The sequence below is a fragment of the Lepidochelys olivacea genome (assembly GCF_965140295.1).
Source record: "Lepidochelys olivacea isolate rLepOli2 genome assembly, chromosome: 3".
NCBI classification, from domain to species: Eukaryota; Metazoa; Chordata; order Testudines; family Cheloniidae; genus Lepidochelys; species Lepidochelys olivacea.
In genome coordinates, this window is record NC_140413.1 from 158,153,168 (window position 1) to 158,178,147 (window position 24,980).

Genomic DNA, 24,980 nt, shown 5'->3' on the forward strand with positions numbered 1-24,980 from the left:
TTTGTCTTTTGGCAGCAAGAAAGCTTTAGGCCATAAGCAGATAAGTCATAAAAAAGACACATTGGTTTTGTGTTCATTGAATACCTAGAATTAATTAATTAATATGTAAAAATTCAAAAAAATAATCTTTTCTCTTCAGACAAGTTTTATCTGCATTCCACCAAAATATTGAAAGGGAGATAAGAGAAGTTAATTGTTTCATCCGTTACACCATTTATAAAACACGCCTTTCACTACATCTCCAGGTGCACGTACAAATACAACCTCTCCAAGTTACCACCTCACTGCAACCCCCCCTTCATGCTCCTTGGGCAGAATCCTGAGTAAACAGATGAGCATAAAGGTCAGACTAACAGAGAGAAAATTCCAGTGTCAGGAGCCCTTCACAAGGAACAACATGCTCCTGCTGGTTCAAACTGAAGATGGCTGCAAAACTGCCCCAGCCAATCTCATCCTCTGCATTGTTATGTAGGGAGAGATGGGGGCTTTGAAGCTGCCAGGGCTTTTATAGATCAAAATCAACACTTACAGTTGTAGATGAAAGTGAACTAAGTGCCAGCTCTGACTGCAGAGTGGGCAGGTGCATTCTACACTAACTGAAGCTTTGACATGATCTTAAGGGTAGTCTATGTAGAGTGCTTTGCATCAGTATTCATTTTGAAAGTTACAGAGGGACAGATAACTCTGGCAAAGTCCACATCAGAAAGGAGACTTAACCAAACCCAGGGGTGAAACAAAATGTCTCCAGCCACCACTGCTATATGGGAGTCCAAAAGCAGCTAGAGGTCCAGAAGCAACCCAATGTTGCAAGCCTCACTGAGGTGATATACCCATCATTTGTCAGTAACAAGGGCAGATGCTTCTTCAGTGTACCATCATTACTTAAGCCTTGTGCGAACTGGGCTTTAGACAACTTGCTCGAATGCACAAAAAAGCAAATATTGAGCAAAGAGTGTTATTGGACAGAAAACTTAGGGGGGAAATATATGCAGACCTTTAGCTCCACCCAACTGCTGGTCAAATGTATGTCCCTTTCAGTCTGACTGATTTACTTCTGTTGTGTTATTGCCTATTGATATTCTTCTGCATTTTTTGGGCTGCAGGATTCTGATTCTCCAAGGCATTCTACAGCTTCTAACAGTTCCAACCTAAGTAGTCCTCCCAGCCCAGTTTCTCCTCACAAGACCAAGAGTCTCTCCCTGGAGAGCTCTGACCACGTGAGTTGGGACTCATGAACTGCTTCAGCATTCAGATCCAAATCACTGCGGCTTATTATTCCCATGGCTCCCCCTTCACTCAACCCAGTTCTCACTTTCATCACCCTGCCCACTCCCTCTGAAAATGATGTGAGGGAAAGGGAGGGAAGAAGATAAAAGGTTTGCCTTCTCTAGCACTATTCAGCGCTGCCTCGGCCTCCCCAGATTTAGCAGCGGCAAACAAGCAAACCTAGGGTGTTGGTAAACAGCAGATGCAGTAGATTTGTATTAGTACTGGTTTCATTTCATGTGGCTACAGCTGCTTCCGATATTATAAATATATTTACCCCACCTCAACTTGGAAAAAAAAGTAGCTTAAATAGACCAGAACAATATCAATTAAAAGAATAAATCAGATGGATTGTTTCTATACAAGAGCTAATTATCTTGTACAAGAGTAGCACAGAGACCCCACTTCTGGTGGGGAGCAACCAGTCTGTCGGAAGCACATGAAAGCTTTCAGCTAGCCACCATGTTTGAATGTCAATCTGATTGTCGCCAGCAAATCCTTATTAAAACGATGCATATTTTACTACAGTACAGAGTTTAAATAAATACGTATGTATATATTCAAGGAGAAAAAGCAGCATCGTGTATGCAGAAGAAGATGGATGCCTATTTAAGAGAACCTTTAATTTAAAAAGATTTGTGTTGTTCCCGTTTTCATGCTAAGTAACACATACATCGGAGGCCTGGCCTATATATATGCAGGAGCAGAATGTTCCCTTTGGGTGACACTGCACTGTTTTAGGAGAAATCCCCCACAGTGTGTTCAGTGACCTTTATTCCTCTTGTCAGTAGCAGAACTAAAGCTATAATCCTCATTTTGAAGATGACCCTGCCTGTCATCTGCAAGAATAATGTTGATTTGAAAGTGAACCACTCTCCCATCTACAACAAAGAGCAACATTCAGCCATGTTGGCACCATGGTTTTCAGTGGGGCGGGCACTAGTTGTGCAGCTTGACACCCTTGGTACTCATGGATCTCTGCTGGATACAGTATACACCCTACGGCAATAATGGAACAGTGTGGAAGAAATCATAGGGGATACCATTTCTCAAGAAGGTCAGTGCCTGACTTGGTTTAATGATGAAGGAAATGGTTTTCTGAGCCGCCTTGGCCATATGTTAACCAGAAAGCTGTTACATTGATTATCAAATGTTAGTATACAATCTACATCAGTCAAATGTGAGTCCTGTTAGCCCGAAAAGAGCCTCTGTGGAATATATTGTTGCTGTAGCATAGCGAAGAACCTTGAAGATGCTGACCTAATACTGTTCATGCTGTGGCAGTTTAAGACACCTGGTAGCCCAGAGCTGCCATGCTGATGAGGTTAATCATTTCCATCCCCCATCATTTTGGACTGTGGTTTCAATTTTTTTCTATACAATACCCTGCTGTTTGAGTCCAACAGCGATGCAGGTTGCAGGCAGAAACACACCACCAGAGGACAGGCTCAGCAGAAGTTGCAGGTCTGTCTTTCAGCAAAGAGCCTGACATTTAAATCAAAGGAATAAAGAGGAGGCAAGATAAAAAGCAAACCAATGTCAAGCAGGAAGATCATCCATTCCCTTTTCCAGTGTGAGCTTCTCTTCTCAGTGGGATCATTGCTAGTTTTATGCCACGACCCCGCTCAAGCATATAAAAGGCTTTTTGTATTTAGAAAGCTGGTTTTCCTATGATTTGGAATTTTTTTTATGGCTCCTATCAAACCATTCCAAGTGCTTACAGTCAGCAGTGTAACATGTTTCATTCACATTAATAGATGCTGAAATGAATGGGAATTTTCCAGGTTCCCTTCACTGAAGGAATTTATGGGTAAGTTCAAGCAGGGTGCAGACAAATTAGGTTAATCTACAGGCACAGCCAAAACACAAGTAAGACACAGTCATTGCCTTTACTGTGTAACCATGCAGGGTCCCCTAGGTGCTAGTTCTGTGCTTTATTCTGCATTGAGTGGATTGTCTGCACATAAACCTGTCATTCAAAGGTTGGTTGCTTGGTTGTTTTTTTGGGACGGGGAGGAGGGGGAATACAAAAATTTCTATAAAGTATCATGTCAAAATCCTGCCTGTCCTGTTTGGTATCAAGTTGGTGCTGTGTGTTTCATTGTCACAAACAAACTTGGCATTTAGTAGTAAAATTTATACCAAACAGGCAAACACCGAGTCCCTTCCCAGTATGGTAGCTTTTCATGTCTTTGCAGGAGACACAAATAGAAATGTCAGAGGGACTGGCAAGTCCAGTGTCACCTTTTTCTTAAAGGTTGTATATTGTTCCATGTGCACCAAAGGCTTCTCTTCCTACAGTTGCCACTTCCTCCTCCTCCTGGTGTAGCACATCAGGGCCCCACACGTTTCAAAGTGTTGCAGACTAGTTTTGTATTTACTGTATGTTGTATTTAAAAGTTTAAATCATATTTTGATGTTAACCTGTTAAAGGGAAGATTCGAGGCTGCTAGCAAAAACCTGTGTGATAATCCCACATGGGAGGGTCAGTTTATCTGGAATCAAACTGTGTATTCCTTTTGCTTCATCTCTGCTCCATTTGAAAATAGAACCAAAGTACCAAGATACAACTTACTTTTAAACTAACCCTAAACAAACCAGTACGTTTGCTTACTCTCCTCTTATGGTGAATATGAACCTGTTTAAATGTACATTTTCAGATGGAGCATAGATTTGTCACTTTACAGAGCTGAATTTCAGAAGGTGAGACCTATCCTGTTGAATACAGTACCTATGCTGGCCCTTGGCAGTGTCCTTTTTAAAATAATTGTATTTGATCTGGTACTGTACATTTTACACAAATCATGCCTGTTTAAAAGAGGGAGAAACAGCAATTGTCCACATACATTATTTGAAAAGAAAAAGCATTCTAGGAATTATAGTTATAAAAGGAATCTGTTCTGATGGGTCCATGTAAGTGTAGGCCACTTGAATTTTTTGTTGTTATGAACACCTGTTACAAAACATGGATGTTGCAGGTGTGCTTTTTAAATTCTCATTGGGATAAGAAAAATACCTTGGTCATTTGGACTATAAGACTCTTGTCTGAGATCTCAGAGGCAGTTGGCTTGTAAGGTTCGGTGTTTGCTACTAGGCATTGTTTAAAGTTTCCAGTTATATATGGTTGCATTTATCCAGGCAATGTATAATCTCCAACTGAATTTTGACTAATATATTAGCATATGTTCTGTGTATACATATATATATATATCTTTTTTTTTTTGGGCTAAGACTGAAAACATTCTTCACTTATCAGGACATACTCTGCTTAAGCAAATGCCTTTGCTTCAGTCACTGAAAGGCTCCAAATAGATTTAAGCATGTCCCTGAGGACCATAGCTTCCAGAATGAAAAAAGGTGCAGGAAATCAATTTAAGCTCCCCCCCCCCCCCCCAAATCACACCTACTTCCCACATTTCATAATTCCCAAACCAAGCTTTAGCACTTTGTTTCACATACCACATCTAAACCGATTGCATTTGCTAGTTTTAAAATATAGTTCTATCACTTAGGCAGCTTTTCTCTCCATCTCAGTCTCTTTAGTGACTGGCTTGTTTGTTATAAATGTGGATTTTTATTATTCAACATTTTTGCAGTTCTGACTTGTGCTGTTAAGAGCAATAATCTTGATTCTGATAAAATTACAAACACGTGTTGCATGCCGATATATGGTTTATGAAACGACACAGCAGAGGGATGCAGTGTTCTCTGCATACAAAAGCACAGATAATGTATTTGGTGGATGTAGTTAACTACTACTACAACCTTGGGCTTAAGCAAAACATTCTTCCTAGAACTGTGTCAGACTTTCAGAATGATACACTGCAGTCAGAAGAATTTCTGACAAATGAGTGCGCCCTATAATACAAGTTTTGTACATCAAGGAACTTGGATGGGTTAGACTGAAAAGAGAACAGGCCCAACCACTGAATGGTAGATCATAACAAGAGTTCTTAAAATTCCAGATGTTTCTAGGTTGGTGGAAGCTTTTTTTTTTTCTTTCAACCATGTTCACAAAATTTTAAAGTAGTTCACCCTTGTGTAAAAGGCTTATGTACCACTAAGTAGTATGTAGACTTTGTGCAGGCCTGCTACACAGGAGCCTGATACAGACGCTCTGTTCTGACCCGAATCTCACCTGACGGCTGTAGGCACCAGTGTAGCTCTAGAAGATTAAATGGACTTGTGTACTCAAATCCTATTTGAGAAAAAAGCCCCCAAAGAGCCAATCTGCTGCAGATCTCAAAGACCTTGTTGTGCAGTGAGGCAATTCCACAGCTTGTTTCTTTCCAGCCAGTTTTAAAAAAAAAAAAAAAAAAAAAAGGAGACCAACTTCATTCATGGGGAAGAAATCCTCACAAAACCACTCTTGGTATTTCAGAGCAATTATACTGGCTTTTTTATGTATGACAGTTTCATATCTTTTATTTTTTAAAAAAATATTTTTGAGGTTTTTTCATGGTAATATTATTGTACAGGTTTGCATGGCCTAGGTGTGATCACTTTTTGTGTTAGAGTAGAAAAGCTGACAAGTGTGTGTGTGGGGAAAAGACTGCTTTTTGCCTCTTATCACTATTTTATTTTGTTTTATGCCCTCACTGTGGTAGGGGACATTGTAAGAGATTCTCTGCTACAGAATGATGTAGATTCTTTTGCACAGAAATATTTAAGGTGAAACAGTCAACAATGTAATAAATGACTTGACACCAATATTTTATGTTGGTAACACTTAATATTAACCTACTTTGATGTATTGCAATAAAAACAGGGAACTGTTAGAAAGATCGATGTTTTGTGTTTTTTCCCAGCCCCTCCCTCTGTTAAGATTTTGGAAGAGGGAATGAATTTTGTATTCTTGTTGAGTGTAACCATCAGGTAAACTTGCCCATTACTAAGTGATATTGACATACACAGAGGAAGCTCCCTTTAGACATTCACCCTCGCTGCTAGAGTTGAGTTCTGTTGAACTTTAGCCACCCTGCACTTCAGTATATTGAATGGCATCAGCTACAGCACCTCTGAGCTTTTTGATTAGTTCAGTCTGTTCCACTGTAATTAAACCTGTTTTCAGCAGTAGTCAGTTACTAACTTCCTTGCTTTTCAGTGAGATGTCCTTGGCAGGCTCCTGGAAATAGGGGTATAGGGTTCTATTTTTCTAACCTGCATCTATGATGGGGGTATTTGGCCCTTCTAGATCTTAATCTCAAGCAAAGCTGCAAATTTGGCATGCAGCCCACCAGGTCCGTCCTTTAGTGGGGGGAATTTTCTCCATATCCTCATGCAGTTAACTTGAAGATGCTGGACTTGGTGTTGTGGCCTTAGGCCAATCATCAAAGAGCCTGTTGGCTCTAATCTGTTCCTGGTGGAGGTTGGTGACTGAACACTTGTATTCCTATCTTGACAGTAGCCTCAGTCGGCACATGACCAGGATTCATCACTGAATTGGTCCATTGGTTAGATCATTAGCTTCCCTGGCCTAGAGTGAGTACTGACAGGGAGCACAACATGAATGCTGATCAATGTCCCCCAGTGAAGTCCTGAGATGGGTTAAGTAAACCTGCACCTCCTGGGTCTCTCCCAGAAATGACCACCTGGGCACAGTTCATTGGTGACATGGCCAAAGCAGGGCTCAAAGGGGGGACCTAAGGAATTCATCCAGTCCATGACCAAGTAAACCTAGACCATCCCTGATAGCTGTTTGTCCAACCTGTTCTTAACCTCCAATGATAAGCTTCTAAAGGTAGTTAAGCTCTGGAATAGGGATTCCACAACCACCTTTGTAATTAGAACATTTTTCTTAACAGCTAACCTAAGTTTCCCTTGCTGAAAATTAAGCCCATTACTTCCTGTCCTATTTTCAGTGGACATAGAGAACAGTTAAGGACTGTTACAAAGAACATAATTGAACATAATTGAAGTCTTACCTCCCCACTCTTTTCTCAAAACTAAACATGCCCAAGTTTAACCTTTCCTCATAGGTTTATTAAGACTAACTTTATCATTTTTGTTGCTCCTGTCTAGCCTCACATCTTTCCTTAAGTATGGCCCCCAGAACTGGATGCAGTCCTTCAGCTAAGGCCTCACCAGTACCAAATAGGTGGGACAATTATGTCTTACATACAACATGCCTAAGAATACACTCTAGAATGTTTGCCTGTGCAGTTTGTTATCCACTTTAATCATCCCCAATCCTTTTAGCAGTAGCATCAGCTAGTCAGTTATTTCCCATTCTGTAGTGATGCATTTAATTTTTCCTTTTTAAGTATAGTACTTAGAACTTGTCTTTATTGAATTTCAGTCAAGTTCTACCCTAACCAGAACAATTGTGGCCAATGGGCCATTCCATAACCTGTGTGGGTTTGATCCTGTAGGCCTAGCTTCACATATACCCTCTCTAGTTTTCACTCTTGGCCAATGGCACTGTCTGAAAGAGCCTCTTTTCCCAATGCCTGGGCACAAGGTTCAGAGCTTTACTCCCCTCCCCACAGCTGTGAGTGTCTTAGGGAGGGGCTATACAGATTCAAGGGAAAAAGCAAAAACAGCAGCAGCTTTGTGCTTAGACTTCATACTAGCTGCTTGGCTCTTCAGCACTGGGGAACCCCTGCTACTCAACACCCATGTTCTGGCTTGAGCTGATGGTGGCTGTGGCATCTGTGAATGGATAGGACAGGCTTTGTGGTTTGGCCTCCACTCTTCTCCCTGAAAGCTGTCATCTTTAGGAGGAAAGACCATCTCAAGTTTATAGCAGAGAAACAGAGGTGCTGTTTCCTAGAGAAGAGGTTCTCAGAGATTGCAAACGGTCAGGTCAAGGATGTGAAAGTGTCCACTCTTGAGCAAATTCCTATATTTTGAGCACCTTTGCTAGCTAAACTACAGTGAGAGGCACCAATACAAATTCCAGATCAGTATAAAATAGCCTGGACTTTCTTCTGGCCAGGGCTTGAAGTCAGGCATGAACACTGGGTCACCCTTGTGTCAAGAGGGTTTTCCAGGGCACTGTGTTACAACAGTCAAGATGTATAATCCCATGATGCTGCTGGGGGACTTGAGGAGTGAATGAGCCCAGGAGGGCTAGAGCCTGAGCTCTGATCATCAGTGCTCCAACAAAGCCAGTCTTCACCTTCTACTGGAATTTATCCTTATGGTGAATCCTGCATTCTCTAACTTACTGACCTTGTCCTAGCCCAGGTATCCCACAGGAGACACTGCCTTTGCTCTAAGCTAGATGTGAGCACCTCCAGCATTACATGTAGTAATAGACAATGGGTCTCTAATTAGTCACAAGAATCTGATCAAACTCTCCATTTTGAATGTACCTACCAATGTTAAAAAAAAACCACCTATAACACAGTTGACTTTTGAGCCAATTCACCACATACCCTGAATGCATTAGCTCTCACTGTATTGCTTGAATGTTGCTTTAATCATTCTCTGCTACAAGGTCACCTGGTCTTAGTTCCTTGTGAGCTTTTTGTACTTCTTAATGCTAATATAAGCCTTTAACATCTAAATATTTCACTTCCTCTGATATTAGAAGAGCCAGGTCTTGACTTTCATGAGCTTTAAAGCCTTCAGTAATTAAAAATTCTCCTTCTCTCCACACACCACCACCTACAATTGACACTTCAGCAAACTACAAGCATAGCAACGTATAGTGAATTCAGAGAGTTAAGAGAGATTTGGAGATAAGGGGTACAAAAGACTATGGTAGGAATATCTGTTCTGTACATAGGGCTGCTGCCATCAGTGATCAAAGAAAAAGTACTACATGCTACAGAACTAGAGTAAAAGCCAGTCTTCTTGTTTATATCAGTGTGCAGGGGCTAATCACTGTTGGCCTGTGTACAGGAAGATTACTGCACTGGCCAGTAGACAACAGAATCAATAAGATTTACACTTTTCTAGTATATCCTCTAAACTCACTGGTTTATCAGGTTTTTTTTTTTTTTTTTTAAATCAAGCAGGCTGTAACTTCCATGTGAAGCAATTTCCATATTGGAAAAAAGGTTAAATTAGACACAAATAGGATTAAACTCCTACACACTTTTTTTATAGTCTGCAGGAGAGGTAAACTTTGTACACTTACCAGATTACAGAAGGCTGGATAAATGCAAAACCGAGGGACGGGGCATATTCCATCTTCATGTTTACGAATTCTGTGTTTAGTGCCTGTGAAGTACTAGCAGATAGGCCCAATTCTGTTTAACAGTCAGCCGAGTGTATTGAAAGTCTAAAATACACATCCACCCATTGCCTTTTCCCATCCTGGGCAGACCAACAAGCTGACAGCTGTTCAGTTTCAGTGTTGACCCTACTCCATTTGATCCTGCTGGGAAGTAATTCCCTTTCAAAGCACCCAGTACCATCCAGACACAGCAGAACGGCACCACTGGCTTTAGTTAAAGCATTAATGCAAGGGGAAGTTTTTCCTCCATGTGTCTGGGAAGGAAGGATGGAATGTGTCCACTCCAAGAGGCTGGTAATAAGGTGACATTCAAATCCATTACCAGGCCATGGAGACTGAAAAAGGCACTGATAGAAGTGATTCTTTTGCAAGATGACATTGCCCTTCCAGGAAAGAATGGAAGAAATACTAGAAAAGGTTCTCTGACCCTTCTCCTCCAGGCCCAGTTTCTTCTATTCATACTGTAAAAGAGTCTCTCTAATTGCATGTTGCCACTTGCTGTTCTTTTACCCTGGTCATGGGAAGCAGAGGAGATGGAATAACTGCAGGCAGAAGCCCTCTGCACAAGCACTTTTTTATTGAAATCAGTAAGTCATACAGATACAAGAATTGTACAAAACCCTAACAAGCTACGTTTGCTAGTCTGACTCCAATTCTTTAAAACTGTGCATTTGGCTATAAACATGTAGTACACATTTCAGCAAAAGCTTGAAATGCCCATAAGAGGATAAGAGAATCCCAGAGTATGTTTCCCCCTTCCCTCAAACTCTGCACTGGAGGGCACAGACAGGAAGGCAAAGAGACTAGTTTCTTTGCTGGGACTCTAACAAGCCAAGAAGTGTTGGGGCTTTGGCCATCAGGGGAGCCGATACATACCAGCGAGGGAAGATTCCCACTATTCGTGCTTATGCACAGCTCCTTTGCTTATACATTCAACTCAAAATTAAAAAACGACTGACTGACTTTCTGAGCAGGCGTTCTCTGTGGATATATTTAAATATAAATGTTGGCACCCCTTGCATCAGATATTTTAATTCTTTGCTTCCTAGTTTTAGCTTGCAAGCCGAAGACAGAAAGGGAGGCAGAAGGCATAAAATTTCATCCTATGTGTACACATCTTACATTATATCCCTGTCAGTAAAATCTAGGCTTCTCCAACTGCCACCATTCATCTTACAAAACAGGAGTCTGTTGTAGGTTACCAGGTATGTTACTCTATAATTCACAGTATGAAAACCATTCAAATTCCACTTTAGCAAAAAGAAAGGGGTGGGGGGGGGAGTATTTTTTAAAATGATTTTCAGAGAATTATAAACAGGTTTCAATACAAACTAGTCCTGGTTTTGTTCTAACTCTCCTCTCAACCCCACCAAACACATTATAAAAACCCAACCACAGTATGCAGCCACCACCAATGTTAAAAATGCACTAGAGATAGTAGGCTGGTGCTTTGAACAGTGTGGAAGAACACAGCAGACTAAGCCCCACCACCTCAGGAGGACACAATTTCTGTAAGCCATGGGAATCTAATGGCAGAGTCTAGGACAGACGCTGTGTTAAAGAAAGACTTTGTCCTTGTGAAACAAACATTGAACTTCCAGCACACAGGCTGCTACATCTCGAGATGAGAATGTGGGGATGTGACAGACTACATTGCTCTTTGCTAGATACAGTATGATTGGGCCTTAAGAACGAGACACTTAGTTCATCTTCACTACTGCTCCTGCTCCTTGGCCCTCTTGCTCCAGTATTTGCTATAGGCCTCCTGGAACATGTTTTTGCAGCAGATTTTGGCCTTCAGTTTGGAGCATATAAGGAAAGAGCCCCCCATCTTCCGGTGGAGAGAGTAGGTCTCCTCTGGCGGAGGGACAAGCCGATGCTTCAGCATGACCGGGATCAAACCATGGATCTTTTCTGTGGTGCTCTGGGTGCCGAAGTCAAATGGCTCCTCAGACGCAAAAGCCTCTCCCAGGATGAGAACAGCTTCTAAGTGGGCATTTTCCATCTCCTGCCCAAAAACAAAGAGGAGTCAATAACACACAAGGATGACTCCAGCACCAGCTGCTTTTAACAGAGGAAAAGACCAGGGGGCTAGCACTCAGTAGTAGGCAAGGGAAAGGTGGTGCCCTGCCTGAGGTAAAGTTCAGTCTCCAGCACAGAGACCCGGAGAAACTCTAGAGTTGTTCACTTACAGCTGTATTAGAGTCTCACAGGAGACCTCTGGCCATTGAGTTACAAGATCTCAAGAGACTGTGCAACATGGAGGATTCAGCTGGGATAATGGGAGGGAGTCACCAGGAGGAATGCAGAGTTGTGCACTAAGGACACTATTTACAGGTGTATTCATGCCCTGGGAAAAGGGATACAGATTCTTACTCTGCCCTGGGGCATGTGTGTGGGGCTCTCATCAAAGCCCGTGCTGCACAGATATAAAACATGAAAGTGGCTTTGTTGCAGCAAAGGAAGCGAAGGGAGAAGCTTGGATAAAATACATCCTGGCTATAGCCAGTGCTGTAGTTTTCCTCATTTCTAGCTCGATTTGAAGAGAGGCTGAATTAGCAGTGTCACAGAAATCCTGTATCCTTTCCTTCCCGCTGCCAACCCCAAGAGTGCAGCTTTCATGGATTGTCGCTAGCTTTTCCCTATTACAGGATCTACAGAACATCAGACCCAAGAGCTCTGCAGCCGGCCAGCAATAATAGGGGAGGATTCCATTCCATACCTTGACTTCATAACCAGTAAGGAATTTCATTTCTATCGACTTCCTCAAAACTGTCTCTCTGTCCTGATCTGCAGCCGCCTTTATTACCTGAACAGGAAGAACACCATCAAACAAGGAGACAGGAGTCTTGCATTCAACATGCCTTTATGCTTCTAAGCAGTTGCAGCAGCATCTGCTATCAAGCAGCCTGATTAGGTTCACACTCTTCCTTGCCCCTCCCCCAACTGCTTTGCAGATTGCATGGCACCAATCTGGAAGATAACCAGTTTCAGAATTATTTGCAGAAACACATCTGCTGCAAAAAAGCCTTTCCTAGCAGGACTGTACTCAGTGGCCCACAAAACAAGTGGCCTGGCTTCCTGTGGAACTCTAGAACCGAACCTTGCTTGGGGCACCAGCAGTTTTAGGAGAGATGGCAAGCCCCAGCTATTTGGACTTATTTTATGAAGTGCAGAATTCAGTGCTCTGATAAAGGAATGGACATGTAATTAAAGTGGCTTAGTGATATTAATTGGCTTTGTCACGCAATTTATAAGCAGGCTGAAGTTACAGGAGATGAGCAGAGTATGAAATGCTCCAAGTCCATGCATTTCACCCATATCGCTGAATTCCCAGCAGGCAGAAAGGTACCGTGTCCTTTAAAATAAGCACTACTGCTCAGATCTTCCAGAAAGCAATATTTCAATTCACTGCAGTAGGGTTTGTGCGTGTTGAGGAATCAATGAAAGAGACTGGAACTTCAGGAGAGAAGTCACTGTGGCAGCCAAGTCCTTATCACATAACTATTATATAGCAGGACAGCAGCTCAACTGCAGCCACACTTGTCTGCAGTAGCCAACTGTAGGTTCCCCCATTCCCCAAGCTGGAGACAGACACAAGACTAAGAGTTCAGGGAGCACAAAGTAACTGGGATGGGATGGGGAGGTGTTTCCTCCCTGAGACCTGTGGGGCCAAATTCCACTCTCAAGAACACTCCAGTAGAGTGGAGTTACACAGGGGAAACCCAGGGCAGGACTTGGACCTTTACAGAGCAGCAGCCTCAGCCTCCTTGTTTGTGATGTAAACTTACAACAGGACAACTGGGATATCAGCAGGTTTGTAAGGGAGACAGGTGAATCTAAGAGAAGGGGGCAAAGCTGTGTCATGATCTCCTTCAACCTGCCCCAGGCCAGGTTTCCTCCCAAGAGTAGATTCAGCTGCAAACAGAAGTGCACCTCAAACATGCAAGATCTTGAGACCTGACAGAGCCTTGAGTTAAGCAGGGCTGTGCAAGTGACACTATTCTCCCTAGCGCAACAAGGCAGTGTGTGCAGCTGGAGTCCTCACCTCAATGTACAGGTCAGTGAAGTCCTCGTCAAACCCACGAGATGCGCCGAAGTCCAGCAGGGCCACCTGGATATGGATAAATGCTTCTGCATTATACTAGAAACCACTGCAAAAGAGCGCAGCCTGGCATGGGAAGCCTATGGCAGTGGTTTCATTTAGCTCAATTGTCACAAGTCACCTGGGGCTGGAGGTTGGTCCAAAGCATCTGAATTTCCACTTAACTCCCTCCTTACTGGTTATGATTGGCAACATTAAACCCAGTAACATATTCACACCATATGGCACATTAGAGAGTCATTCCTAGGCACATACATATGCTCAGACAGCAGAGGAGGCAGCACCTATGATATCTGATGGGTTTGTATCTCCCACACCAATGAGTTCTACTCTGGAGCACATCAGCATAGAACCTTGCTTCAAGCATTTACAAACGTGGAATTCAGCCAGCCCCTAGCACCAATACCATTTCCAAACCTACCTGACAAGGGCACAGATATATGCAGCAGCCAGACCCCTGGAGCATGAGGAAAGAAATTCTGACCATACAGGATCACCTCACTAGATATCAATATGTTTAGCACAGTACAAATGGCAAGCATTTGACTGAGGTGTCCCTTGCTCAATAATACCTTAACTGTTCTTATGGTAGAGAATACACATGGTTGTGATTTTTCAGGGACAGGTTTCAGTAAAGTCAGAATAGACCCAGAGTCTTAGGAGACTGGTCCTGGGTACGGGGCAGAGTGGGTGTGCAGCCAGGGTAAAAGGGACCCGTTCTCCCCCCACCATCAGCTGATGAGGAATGACAAAAGAGGCAGATTCCATCAGCATGGCTGGATAGCAGCAATGTTCATTCTCAGCCCTTTGAGGAAGCAAAATGAGACATCCTTTGATATATCCCATTATGCTTCCTTGTTTGTAATGAAGCTGGACGACATGTAAAAACTGGTGCCCTACCCATGCAGAGGTCTTCCGAGGGTGCTGGCAAGACAGCTGGTTCTGCTGGCACCTCTGCCTACTGTGACCGGAAGTTTCACTTTTAGGAGACAGCGGTCAATGGAACTGGGGTATGTAAGATCTTACTCCCTCCTCCCACTAGAAAGCCTTAGACTCCAGCATAAGCATATTGCTACTGAGGAGCATGGTACAACATTGCTTCACACAATGTAACAAAGGGCCAGAGTCCCAGCTCTTTAGAGGTCATTGAAATAAGCCTACTTGTTCCCCCAACAGACTGCAGTGTTGTGAAGACCTCACACCCCTTTTTGAAAGATAACCCACTATGGCACCACAACCCCTGCCTACCTTTGGTCTGAAAGAGAAGGATCTATAAAAGAGGCTCAATAGGAGACTATTTAGCTTTGGGAGTGGGGAGAGTGTCAAACAAAAATTCCTGCTTAGTATAGGACTTGCTGGGCTTACCTTGTGCAGCTGAGGGTCATAAAAGAAGTTAGACCAGTTCGGATCAGTCTGCATGAACCTGAATTCAAACAGCTCCCGCAGGCACAAAATCAGAATGTTGGAGCAGATCTTTGGAAGCACAATGAGGAAGACAGAAAATGGGTGAGGAAAGCAGCAAGTCACAGCTATCGAAGTCAGACACACCACCCGCCCCAGATTTAAGCACACAGGAACTACATCAGCAACTGGCCAGGGCAGGTGCTGAGGGAGTAACAGTGTGGTACCACTGCTTCTGCTGGTGCTGAGACACATCTGAACTATTCTCCCCCAGGCACAGAACACCCACCGACCTCAAGCCACCAGTGGGAGGTCTGTGCAGGAAGCTGCTACAGAACCACATGCCTCATTTAACACTTGCACTTGTCTAGCTGGCCTGCTGACAAGAGGCTAGAGGCCCCATTACGGCTGACTCCTCATGGCAATTTCTCATCTCCCTCAAGTGCCGATTACTGTTCTTTTAGAGTCAAAGGTAGCATGTGCAAGCATACATGCCCAACACATGCCCAGGCCCCTGTTGTCTACTTAGGCCCCTCTTTTTCCTAAAAAGTGAAGCTTTTAATAAAGTTATGGAAAATTCAGCATGAGCATTTATTCCCCCACCTAGCTGCTCCCAGTCCCAAAGGCTCCACAGGAGACAATGAAAGGAAGTCCTCGTTTTCCGCAGGTGTGGTGATCCCTTGCTAACTGCTGGAGTCAGAGAACCTCGATGCAAAATTCTACACTAGTGCTAACTGTAAGACACAGACTTTCTGGCTGACTGGAGGTTAGCATCAGCACCCTACCAGTCCCCATGTAGTGAGATACACTCCTCTTGCTCAGGACACAGCACACACAATATCTGTACTATGCTTTCCTTGCTGATTAGAAGAAAGTTTGCTAAGTGGTAGTTGCAGACAGCAGCCTCCAGAGGGCATGAACATGGGTGGGTGGGGAGAGATCGATCATCACTGCAGGTACGTGAATAGACAGTTCCTTTCAGTTCTGCTGGCCTGCCCAGCTTTTACAGGATTTACCATCTCTCACAGAAAGTCTCTCCCTGGTGTCCCCAGGGCAGTAAGGGGAGCTCTTTACAATGCAAGGAGATCCAACAGTGCAGAGATTGGGGAGGCCAGTGGAGCAGCAATTATAGTTCACCCTTGTGAAAGAATCCTATAGAGCTTAGTCAGGATGAAATCTACAAAGTTCTATAGACATTTAACAGGGCTCTCAAGAAGTTATCCTTAAAAACCTAAGGAAGTAATAGGGAACGAGACTATCAGCGTTGTGAACCTTACGTAGAATGCTGCAATATAGAGTTTTCTATACGATTGCTCAAAAAGAACCTATAGAAAGGGTCTCGCTCTAAAATCCTACAGGATTCTTTTATAGAGAGGCAATTGTGTCAGAGCCCGTTTAACAGAGAAACGCCCTCTAGTCACAATGGCAGCATCACTACCTGCTTATTCTGAAAATCTTTAGCTTGCATCCAGCTATTGTCCAGTGCTGGATAGAAGGCAACAGGTTTTAAACACCCCATCCAAGAGTAATAATGCAACACTGAACACAAGCCGAAACTAGTGCAAGACAGTCATATTTGGGCCAAGAGGACATGGGTTAGAGAGTCACTAAGTCAACCACTTGGACACTGTGCAGAGTGAGAGACAGACCCCACATCATCTCCATTTGTAAGTGGGAAATGCTTTGTCATCAGGTGGGCTATTAAAAAACCTTCACCAAACAGCCACATTATCACGAATGACAAGCTCAACAATCAAACAGCCCAGGCAACTGGATCTGGCACAGCTCCAAGTACAGTGTGTTGCTGGGATCTGTTTATCTATAGGAACATACTCTGTGCACTTCCTCAGTGACCTGCTAACAGCTGATAGCTCACACCAGTCCATAAACAACTCAATCCAAATACCAGGGCAGTTATTTCTGCTAACTGAGCAGCAGCCAGAGCTGCCTGCCCTGCTGTAACTCTCCATCCCTTGCTATATTCAGCACTGATGCCTTCACATCCCTTGCTTCCCCTCCCCTCTGCTTGTTTACTGAAAGGTACTTTTCCAATACCCTTGTGCTGCACAAGCCAATCCAGCCAGGGAAGCTATGTTTGACTGCTAATGCAATGGGAAGCGATGCATTTCTGTGCTCTTGTTCCAAGAGAGCAACTGCAAGCAAAGAGCCCCTCTCAACAAGCAGGGAACCTCTCCCAAGGTCAGGTCCCCCTTGAGAGGTAGAGAAGAGGGGCTGTCTCTCATTAGGGTAGCAATACAGCATGCTGCTTCAACTGTATAGTGATACACAGCACAACAGAAAGTCTAAAAGAGCTGGGGGGCCAGGACATGCCCATAGACGTCTTCTTGGACAATCAAGGCTCTACTGCCATTTACTCCCCCAGCCCATAGAGAAGGACCATTCTCTTTGTAATAATGCATAAAGTTTACAGGGCCTAAACTCAATCACAGACCTTGCAAGAATCAACCACCATTACAATCCATACAAGCCCCACCAATTATAATCGAAAGCTGCCTCTCTTGAGAGAGCACAGAAAGAGTCAGTGTTCCCCTGCCCTAGCAGCTCTCCCTCCACCTTGCACTTTGTAGTGACCAAATCAGTGTCACAAACGAAGGCCCCAAGACAGTGACCAAGCAAACACGGCTCCCTGCACAGCTCCCAGCGACAGCAGTGCTGGTGTAATACCTCATTCCGGATTTCCTGGCTCAATCCTTCTGCTTGGTCCAGCGGGAACCCAGACACCAGATCCGTGGTCAAGACATGCTGGCTGCACAGCTCATCCACTACATCAGGGACGTAAAAGAAAGGGTGATCCTTCAACAGCTCCCTGGGGACAGCAAGGAAAGAGTTAGGAGATCCCAAGGAGGCAGTCACTTCTGCAGCATTGCAAATACAAAGTCTCCTTACAAGCAGAGACCAGCTGCCTACAGGTCACCCAAATGCCCTGCACCAGCACCACCTGGGGTCCCCAGCTCCTGCAATGTGGGATAGGGAGAGAGGAATCCCTCACATTCAACAGTAGAAACCACTCCAGCTGGTTCAAGCCACTGATGGCTCTGAAAGAAGACTCCATCTAATCCCAGCCAGGACTGTGGTTACTAGAATTGCTCGGAGCTCCCCGGAAATGGGGGAACCCACCAAATTCTCTTTTCTCTGCCTGATAGAGTTCAGACTGCATGCAGAAGCAAGGCTGGCAGTGAAGGCAATAAGGGTGACACCTGCTGCCACTGGGGATGGAAACATCTCATTACTGGGAACTCCTCCCCCCGTCCCAACAGGAGAGCACATGTGTAGCGCAGCGGGGTGCCTGGAGAGGGCGCCCCCTGCAGGGGTACCAAGTAGGCACAGGACTGAAAAGAGCAGGGAATGCAGGGGCAATTTAAAAAAAGAACCAGATGACACTGTCATGAGGACACAAGCCTTTAAACCTTAGCTACCCCAAGGAGCCCAGATGGCCCCCTTGGCAAATGCCGTGTACACTGCAGAGCCAGCCAGCAGCTCTTCCCAGGGACAAAGCGGGGCACCAAGGGAAAGAGGAGGTTGTCTCCCATCTCTCCTCCACATAAAACAGTGAGTGCACTCCACAGAAGGGCAGCTGGAGACAAGGGAAGCAGAGCTGTGCTCTTAGCATCAAACACCTGAATGCGCACTGGGCTGAGAAGTCTGAAGGGAGGCATTTACTGTGTCAAAGAATACGAGCGCATTTCTACCACCAGGCCAGGAGTGCCCAGCAGGCAAAAGAGCAATTCAGTCCTGCCTCAGCAGCTGGCAGGACCCCTCCCCAGGTAGCCAACAGGCAGTTTCATCAATTGTGCCCTGGATCAGAGGGAGCATCAGCTGCTGCCTTGCTCCTAGCTGGGCACCACTGGGTGTCCAACCAACAAAACCAGCTCCAAAAGCAGGGAGCTACACTGGGGATGACTGGGAGCATTTTACACTCCCGCAATCTTAAAGAACTACCCTTTCCCCCTGTGCCCACCCATCTCCTGCCCCCATGGCACACCCAAGAACTTCTGGGAGTCAAGACCACTGCAGAAGCCCTAGCACCAGGAGTTAAATAATGGGGTCCCTCCTCCCAACATCATGCACCAGGGGGAGAAGCGTCGGAGGGCACCACTGTGAACGCACTTGAATTTTTTAGCACAGGCAGCTTCTCTCTTGTAATCACACTCCATGGCCAATTCTCTATTCAGAACTTCAATCATGTGCTCATGAAACAGACCTAGAAACAGAATTGCAGAAGGAAGATGATCTTTAGGCACTCTCAGGCATAGGAAATGCTTAGTGGTTCAGTAAGGAGCAAGCCACTGGCTGAGAAGAGAACTTGCAAGGCAAACAGCTTGGAGCCAAGGCAACGCAGCCTCTCCAAGTGGCTCACATTTCGGATTCTATGATTAATCACAGTGACCAAGTTTTCACTCTCATTCCTCAGTCTCTGATCAGAAAAAGCAACTTATGTTCACCAGGCCAGCGAGGGCTGGGATTGTATTGAGGGCTGGGATTGTATTGTGGGCCACGTAGGCAGGACCCTGTTCCCCAGGTGCCAGACAGGATAATTCCTCTCACTCAGCAGTAACCCTTTCAAATACACTTGTAGCAGCAACAGCAGCATGTACAGAAATCCCACCCAGCTCTCCAACTACTGCAACAGTGGGAGGGGTGGGGGGGGAAGAGGAGGAGGAGATGCATATGCCCTTATCAGGGATCACACATTTGTATTTCAGGTTCAGGAGAAGGGTCTGACCATGGTCATTTTCATCCCTGCCATCTTCACCTCCATAGCTGGAGAGAGCAGGAAATGAGCACAGAGTTGTAGGACATGAAGGAGAATGGATTTTGCTGAACCCTGGGATTTGTGATGGCAAATAATAGGCATTAAAGAGACATTCCATAAGCCAATGTCTACGCTGCACACGCACAGGCCCAGGAAGTCACCAGAAGCAAGTTTCCCCAGACACTGCTCAAGCTAGGCAAGAGTCCCAGCAGGTCCCCCATGCACAAACAGGCAGAGAAAGGGGTGGCCTTGTACACTCCCTATTAAGCATACATCCCTCCCCTGGCACAGGCACCCCCGCCCGGGATGGTTTCTACATGGGGCTCCCCAGCCAAATAGGTATTTGATTATTAAAGCATTTAAAGGCAAAACACACCCATCAGGCACAGACTCCACACCAGGAAAGCTGGGCAGAGGGAGAGTTCCCTGTGCTGATGCTAGTGAAATGACTCGTGTCTGTTGCACATGGGCATGCAGTGCTCTCTTCTGGAGCATGCAGCATTTCCAAATGGAGTCCTCCTCCCAGGTGCTGTTGCTGCCTAGTCTAGATTGGCAGTTTCTCTGGAGAATGAAAAATCTGTGTCCAGAGACTAACAGTACCACGTGCCATGGCCTTTCCCCACCCAGAAAGAGCTCGATGGGATGTTCTCTTTTACATAATTTGCCTCTTTGGCTAAGGCTCTGATTGTGGGAGCGCTAGGTTTCCAAAGGGCTCCACAGGGCCTGTTTTTGGCTTAAGGGACTTAGGAAGGGCACCCCTTTAAATGAAGAGTTTGTTCCCTCCCACAATCGGTTTAGGATGCTGGAAGAAAATGACCTGTGAAGGTCAGCTCAGTCTTTTTTTGGGGGTAACTATCCTAGAAGTCTGCTCAGACCTTAGTTTTTACCATGCCACAGACACAACCACGTCCACCACCTGGACTTGACCACATTTTTCAATCCAACCCAACCCTTCCCCTGTGAAACCGAGTCATTGTCACTGCCGCCACCTCCAGCTTGTGAGGTCAGAGCAACAGCAAATACACACACTGCTCCTGATATGCACCGCCTTCTGCTGCACTGCATTCGCACTGCGACACCTCCCCACGGACAGGAAGAGGAGAACCAACCCAAGCCCAAAAGCCCCCGGTTCTTTTCCCACCTGACCCAGACTAGGCATTTGTAGCTGAGTTTGGGTCAGGCTGCAGGGCTCTAAACCGTATGCCTGCATGACTAAGATCTTGGCTGTGCCAACCACAATGAGAAGACAGGTCTGGAGTGGCCCAAGCTCTTGATGTTTCTGATGGTGCAGCACTGAATAGGTGGTGGGGAGAGGCGATGCAAAGAGGCCCAGCACAGATGCCAATTGTTAAGGCGGTGGCTATGTAACCAAGGAGAAGTACTAGTAGGTGTCTGAACCATCTCTCCTCCTCCCAACCTTGCCTCACAGGACCCTGAGAGATGTTTCTCCCCTGGAAAGCTTCAGCCAGTGTGCCAGTTACTTTACCTTCTGGAAGAATGTTGCTCATGCTCAGGACAGTCATCAGATTGCTAACATCACTATTGATGCTCTGGGCTACACCAGGGTACTGCAGGAGAAGAAAGGCAAGGACAGCAATGAAGTCAGAACATTCCAGGATTAGTGCACCTTTAGGCTACTGCAGGACTCTCTACCATAATCAGAATGTCACTTACAATAGCCACCAATACCTCCCACCTCAAAAATACACCCAAGCAGAGCTTCCTATAACAAAAAGAAAAGGAGTACTTGTGGCACCTTAGAGACTAACCAATTTATTTGAGCATAAGCTTTCGTGAGCTACAGCTCACTTCATCGGAGGCATACTGTGGAAAATACAGAAGGTGTTTGTTTTTATACACACAAATCATGAAAAAATGGGTGTTTATCACTACAAAAGGTTCTCTCCCCCCACCCCACTCTCCTGCTGGTAACAGCTTATGTGGACTCTCATAAGCTGTTACCAGCAGGAGAGTGGGGTGGGGGGAGAGAACCTTTTGTAGTGATAAACACCCATTTTTTCATGATTTGTGTGTATAAAAACAAACATCTTCTGTATTTTCCACAGTATGTATCCGATGAAGTGAGCTGTAGCTCACGAAAGCTTATGCTCAAATAAATTGGTTAGTCTCCAAGGTGCCACAAGTACTCCTTTTCTTTTTGCGAATACAAACTAACACGGCTGTTACTCTGAAATCTTCCTATAACACCAGAAGAGAGAAGACTAAGGACTAAGAAGTCCACTATGGACCTCACTACGTAAATCTATTACCTGGAAGGTAGTCAGACATATGACGATGGGCAACAGAACAAACACCTTAGAGAGAGCACCTTAGAATCTACCCTAATCTCCCTGCAAGTAAAATGACCAGTTAGGATTTACTGAAGTCCATTATTTATCCACAGAACAGAAGTGCATGGAGAGCAGCAGGGTAAGCATAACATGCCATGTGCTGACGTGCCCCAACCCTGAACTGGCGAGAGCCTGGATCAGTTTCCTCACCTGTTCAATATTTCACTTCTCTCTACACAGGACTGTCAAGAAGGGAGCCAATTCTACACTGTTTTTTGTGTTCTGAACACCTGTCAACTGGGAGTTGAAATGATACCATGATAACCTTCCATCACTATTAACTTGGCCTGAATTCAAACAAATGTCCTAGAAATGAAAGACTCTAGGTCACATCACCAATCCTCTAAGCCAGCCAGTATCCACAAAATATCCCCTGCTTACAAAAGGAGCCCACAAACACAACGACCAACCCAGGTGGAGACAGATCACAGAGGGAAACATCAAGACTTGCACATATGGCTTAAGATCTGTATCAAGAGGACATTTAATTCATCTAGATCAGTGGTTTTCAAACTTTTTTTCTGGTGACCTAGTTGAAGAAAACTGTTGATGCCCACAACCCAATGGAGCTGGGGATGAGGGGTTAGGGGTGTGGGAGGGGCTCAGGGCTGGGACAGAGGGTTGCGGTGCGGCAGGTTGAGGGCTCTAGCTGGGGAGTGTGGGAGGGGCTCAGGAAGAGGGTTGGGGTGCAGGGTGAGGGCTGTGGGGTAGGGCTGCGAATGAGGGGTTCAGGTGTGGGAGGGGGCTCTGGGCTGGGGCAAGGGATGAGGGGTTTGGAGTGCAGGACGGGGCTCCGGGTTTGGGGGCAGGGAATTGGGACACGGGTTTACCTCCATCGGCTCCTGGTCAGTGGTGCAGCCGGGGTGCAGAGGCAGGCTTCCTGCCTGTCCTGGCACTGCAGACTGTGCTGCCCCCAGGAAGCAGCCAGCAGCAGGTCCACCTCCTAGGCGGAGGCATGCAAGCAGTTCCACATGGCTCTCGCCCACAGGCACCACGCCCCCAGCTCCCATTGGCTGGGAACAGGCTAATGGGAGAGCAGAGCCAATGCTCAGGGCAGGGGGCAGTGTGCAGAGCCTCGTAGCCGCACTGCCTAGGAGCCGGACCTGCTGCTGGCCACTTCCATGATGCAGCTCGGTGTCAGAACAGGTAGGGACTACTAGTTTTTACCGGCCAACTGCCAGGCAACCCAGTGCCTTGCATTCCGCGACCCAGTACTAGGTTGTGATCCAAAGTTTGAAAGCCATTGATCTAGATTACAAACATATGACACTGAAAGCCAGCACTTCCAACAGAATTTATGTATATTAGAAGCACCAAATTGGTGTCAACATTGAAACCAGTTTGAACACACACACACAGAGTTTGTGTTGCCCCTGTTGACTGCTTTAATTACAGTTTTATTGTGCGTAGGTAAACAATGTTGTGTATTGTTCGGACAGACGCTGTTCATATGCATGAGAGCTGCGACATGGCTGAGCGTCTGCCATTTCAAATCTGACTGACAACCAGGCTGCCACAAGTCAAAGATTTTTAAAACAGCCACTGGGCACTAGTCAGGACGACTGTTTTCATGAGATAAGTCACTTACAGGTGGATTCTGATCTATTAGTCAACTGTCATTTATGCTATTAGGAATATACAAACTATCATTCCAGATCAGACCCACGATCCACTAATCCAGTATTGTCGTCTGACAACAGCCAGATCCACACTCCTCAGAGGAAGTATAAAACACAACAGACTGAAGTGAGCTAGTCTGTCCCCTGTGAAGATCTCATCCTAATCCCTAATAGCTAGAGACTGGTTTAAGACCTGAAACCTGTCCTTCCAATATGTGCTTTACTCCTGGGGGAATTCTGTACCAAAAAATTAAAATTCTGCAAAATTCTGCATATTTTATTAGTCAAAATAACACAATCATGCCAGTTTCAATTATTTTGGTATTTTATTTAAACTACAATACAATGGATGGAGAATGGGGAGCATTTGAGAAAGTCCGCAACCCCGCTTCGTCTAATAGTAATGTAGCTAGTATTGACCCTTCATTTCTAGTTATTAGTCAACAAATATACACAGCCATATGCTCAGTATGACAGAAGAGGCAACTGAAGAGCAAGTGACGGCTGGGGAATCAAACTCAATTTATGTTGGCTACTGATCATCTTCAGAAAGGGTCAGTAGTAAACAGTTCCTGGAACCACATTTTGATAGGAAAATTTTTCAGTCCAAATATTTAGACCAGTTCTAATCACTAAAGCACCATAAGTATTTATATGGCCATATTGTCATTTACAATAATGCTTCTTTACACCACTCTGGCAATGTAAAGGAGCCTTAAAACCTTTATACTTGTTTTATGCTCCTGCAGGAATTCACTAAGAATGGGAACAACTAAGCAGGCAGGCTACTACATTATGCTCTGCCTGAGGGGACAGAGTCCCTCCACACCAGGCACACGGCAATAGCAAGCCAGAGGGACAGTCTCATATTCACTCGCTTGCACACCTGCCCAGCACTACTCCTCCCCTCAGTGACTGACATCTCTCCATGCATATGTGCACAGTTAACCCTCCCGCCCCACACGCTGATTTATATCTCTGCTGGCTGCTTTGGGCTGCCAGGGAGAAGCGAGCAACTGCTCTTGCAGCTTCCCTTTGCTTCCCCTCAGAAGACATTTTTTCTGTGGGGAAGCAAAGAAATATGTGGACAACAGAATTTCTGCACCCACACAGTGGTGCAAAAGTGCTTGCACCTAATTAACACAGCCCTGGGCATGTGTGTTATTCATAACACTTCAAACCCCTCTTTGTATAGTAAATGTGATACGTCTGTGTAGAGGGGAATGGAGCTGGAGGGCATTTAGGGCCCAAACAGGAGTTCATGGTGCCCATCTTAGAA

The 24,980-nt window shown here is 45.2% G+C and overlaps 2 protein-coding genes across 3 annotated transcripts in view; one reads left to right on the forward strand and one right to left on the reverse strand.

The window, feature by feature from the left end:
* The window catches only part of CDC42BPA (CDC42 binding protein kinase alpha), a 319,972-nt gene extending 314,354 nt beyond the window's left edge, over positions 1-5,618 (forward strand). For both annotated transcript variants that reach the window (XM_084624867.1, XM_084624864.1), the window contains one exon: positions 1,104-5,618. In XM_084624867.1, the coding sequence (XP_084480993.1) occupies positions 1,104-1,235 (132 nt within the window). In that variant the 3' untranslated portion in view covers positions 1,236-5,618. The remainder of the gene's footprint in view (positions 1-1,103) is intronic.
* Positions 5,619-10,011: 4,393 nt separating this feature from the next.
* Positions 10,012-24,980, reverse strand: part of COQ8A (coenzyme Q8A) — an 81,244-nt gene continuing 66,275 nt past the window's right edge. Inside the window, exons 9-15 of the mRNA XM_084623362.1 lie at positions 21,218-21,299; positions 19,086-19,179; positions 17,643-17,784; positions 14,922-15,029; positions 13,500-13,565; positions 12,174-12,260; positions 10,012-11,459 (exon numbers count right to left, since the gene is read on the reverse strand). Of these exons, the coding sequence (XP_084479488.1) occupies positions 11,166-11,459; positions 12,174-12,260; positions 13,500-13,565; positions 14,922-15,029; positions 17,643-17,784; positions 19,086-19,179; positions 21,218-21,299 (873 nt within the window). The 3' untranslated portion in view covers positions 10,012-11,165. The remainder of the gene's footprint in view (positions 11,460-12,173; positions 12,261-13,499; positions 13,566-14,921; positions 15,030-17,642; positions 17,785-19,085; positions 19,180-21,217; positions 21,300-24,980) is intronic.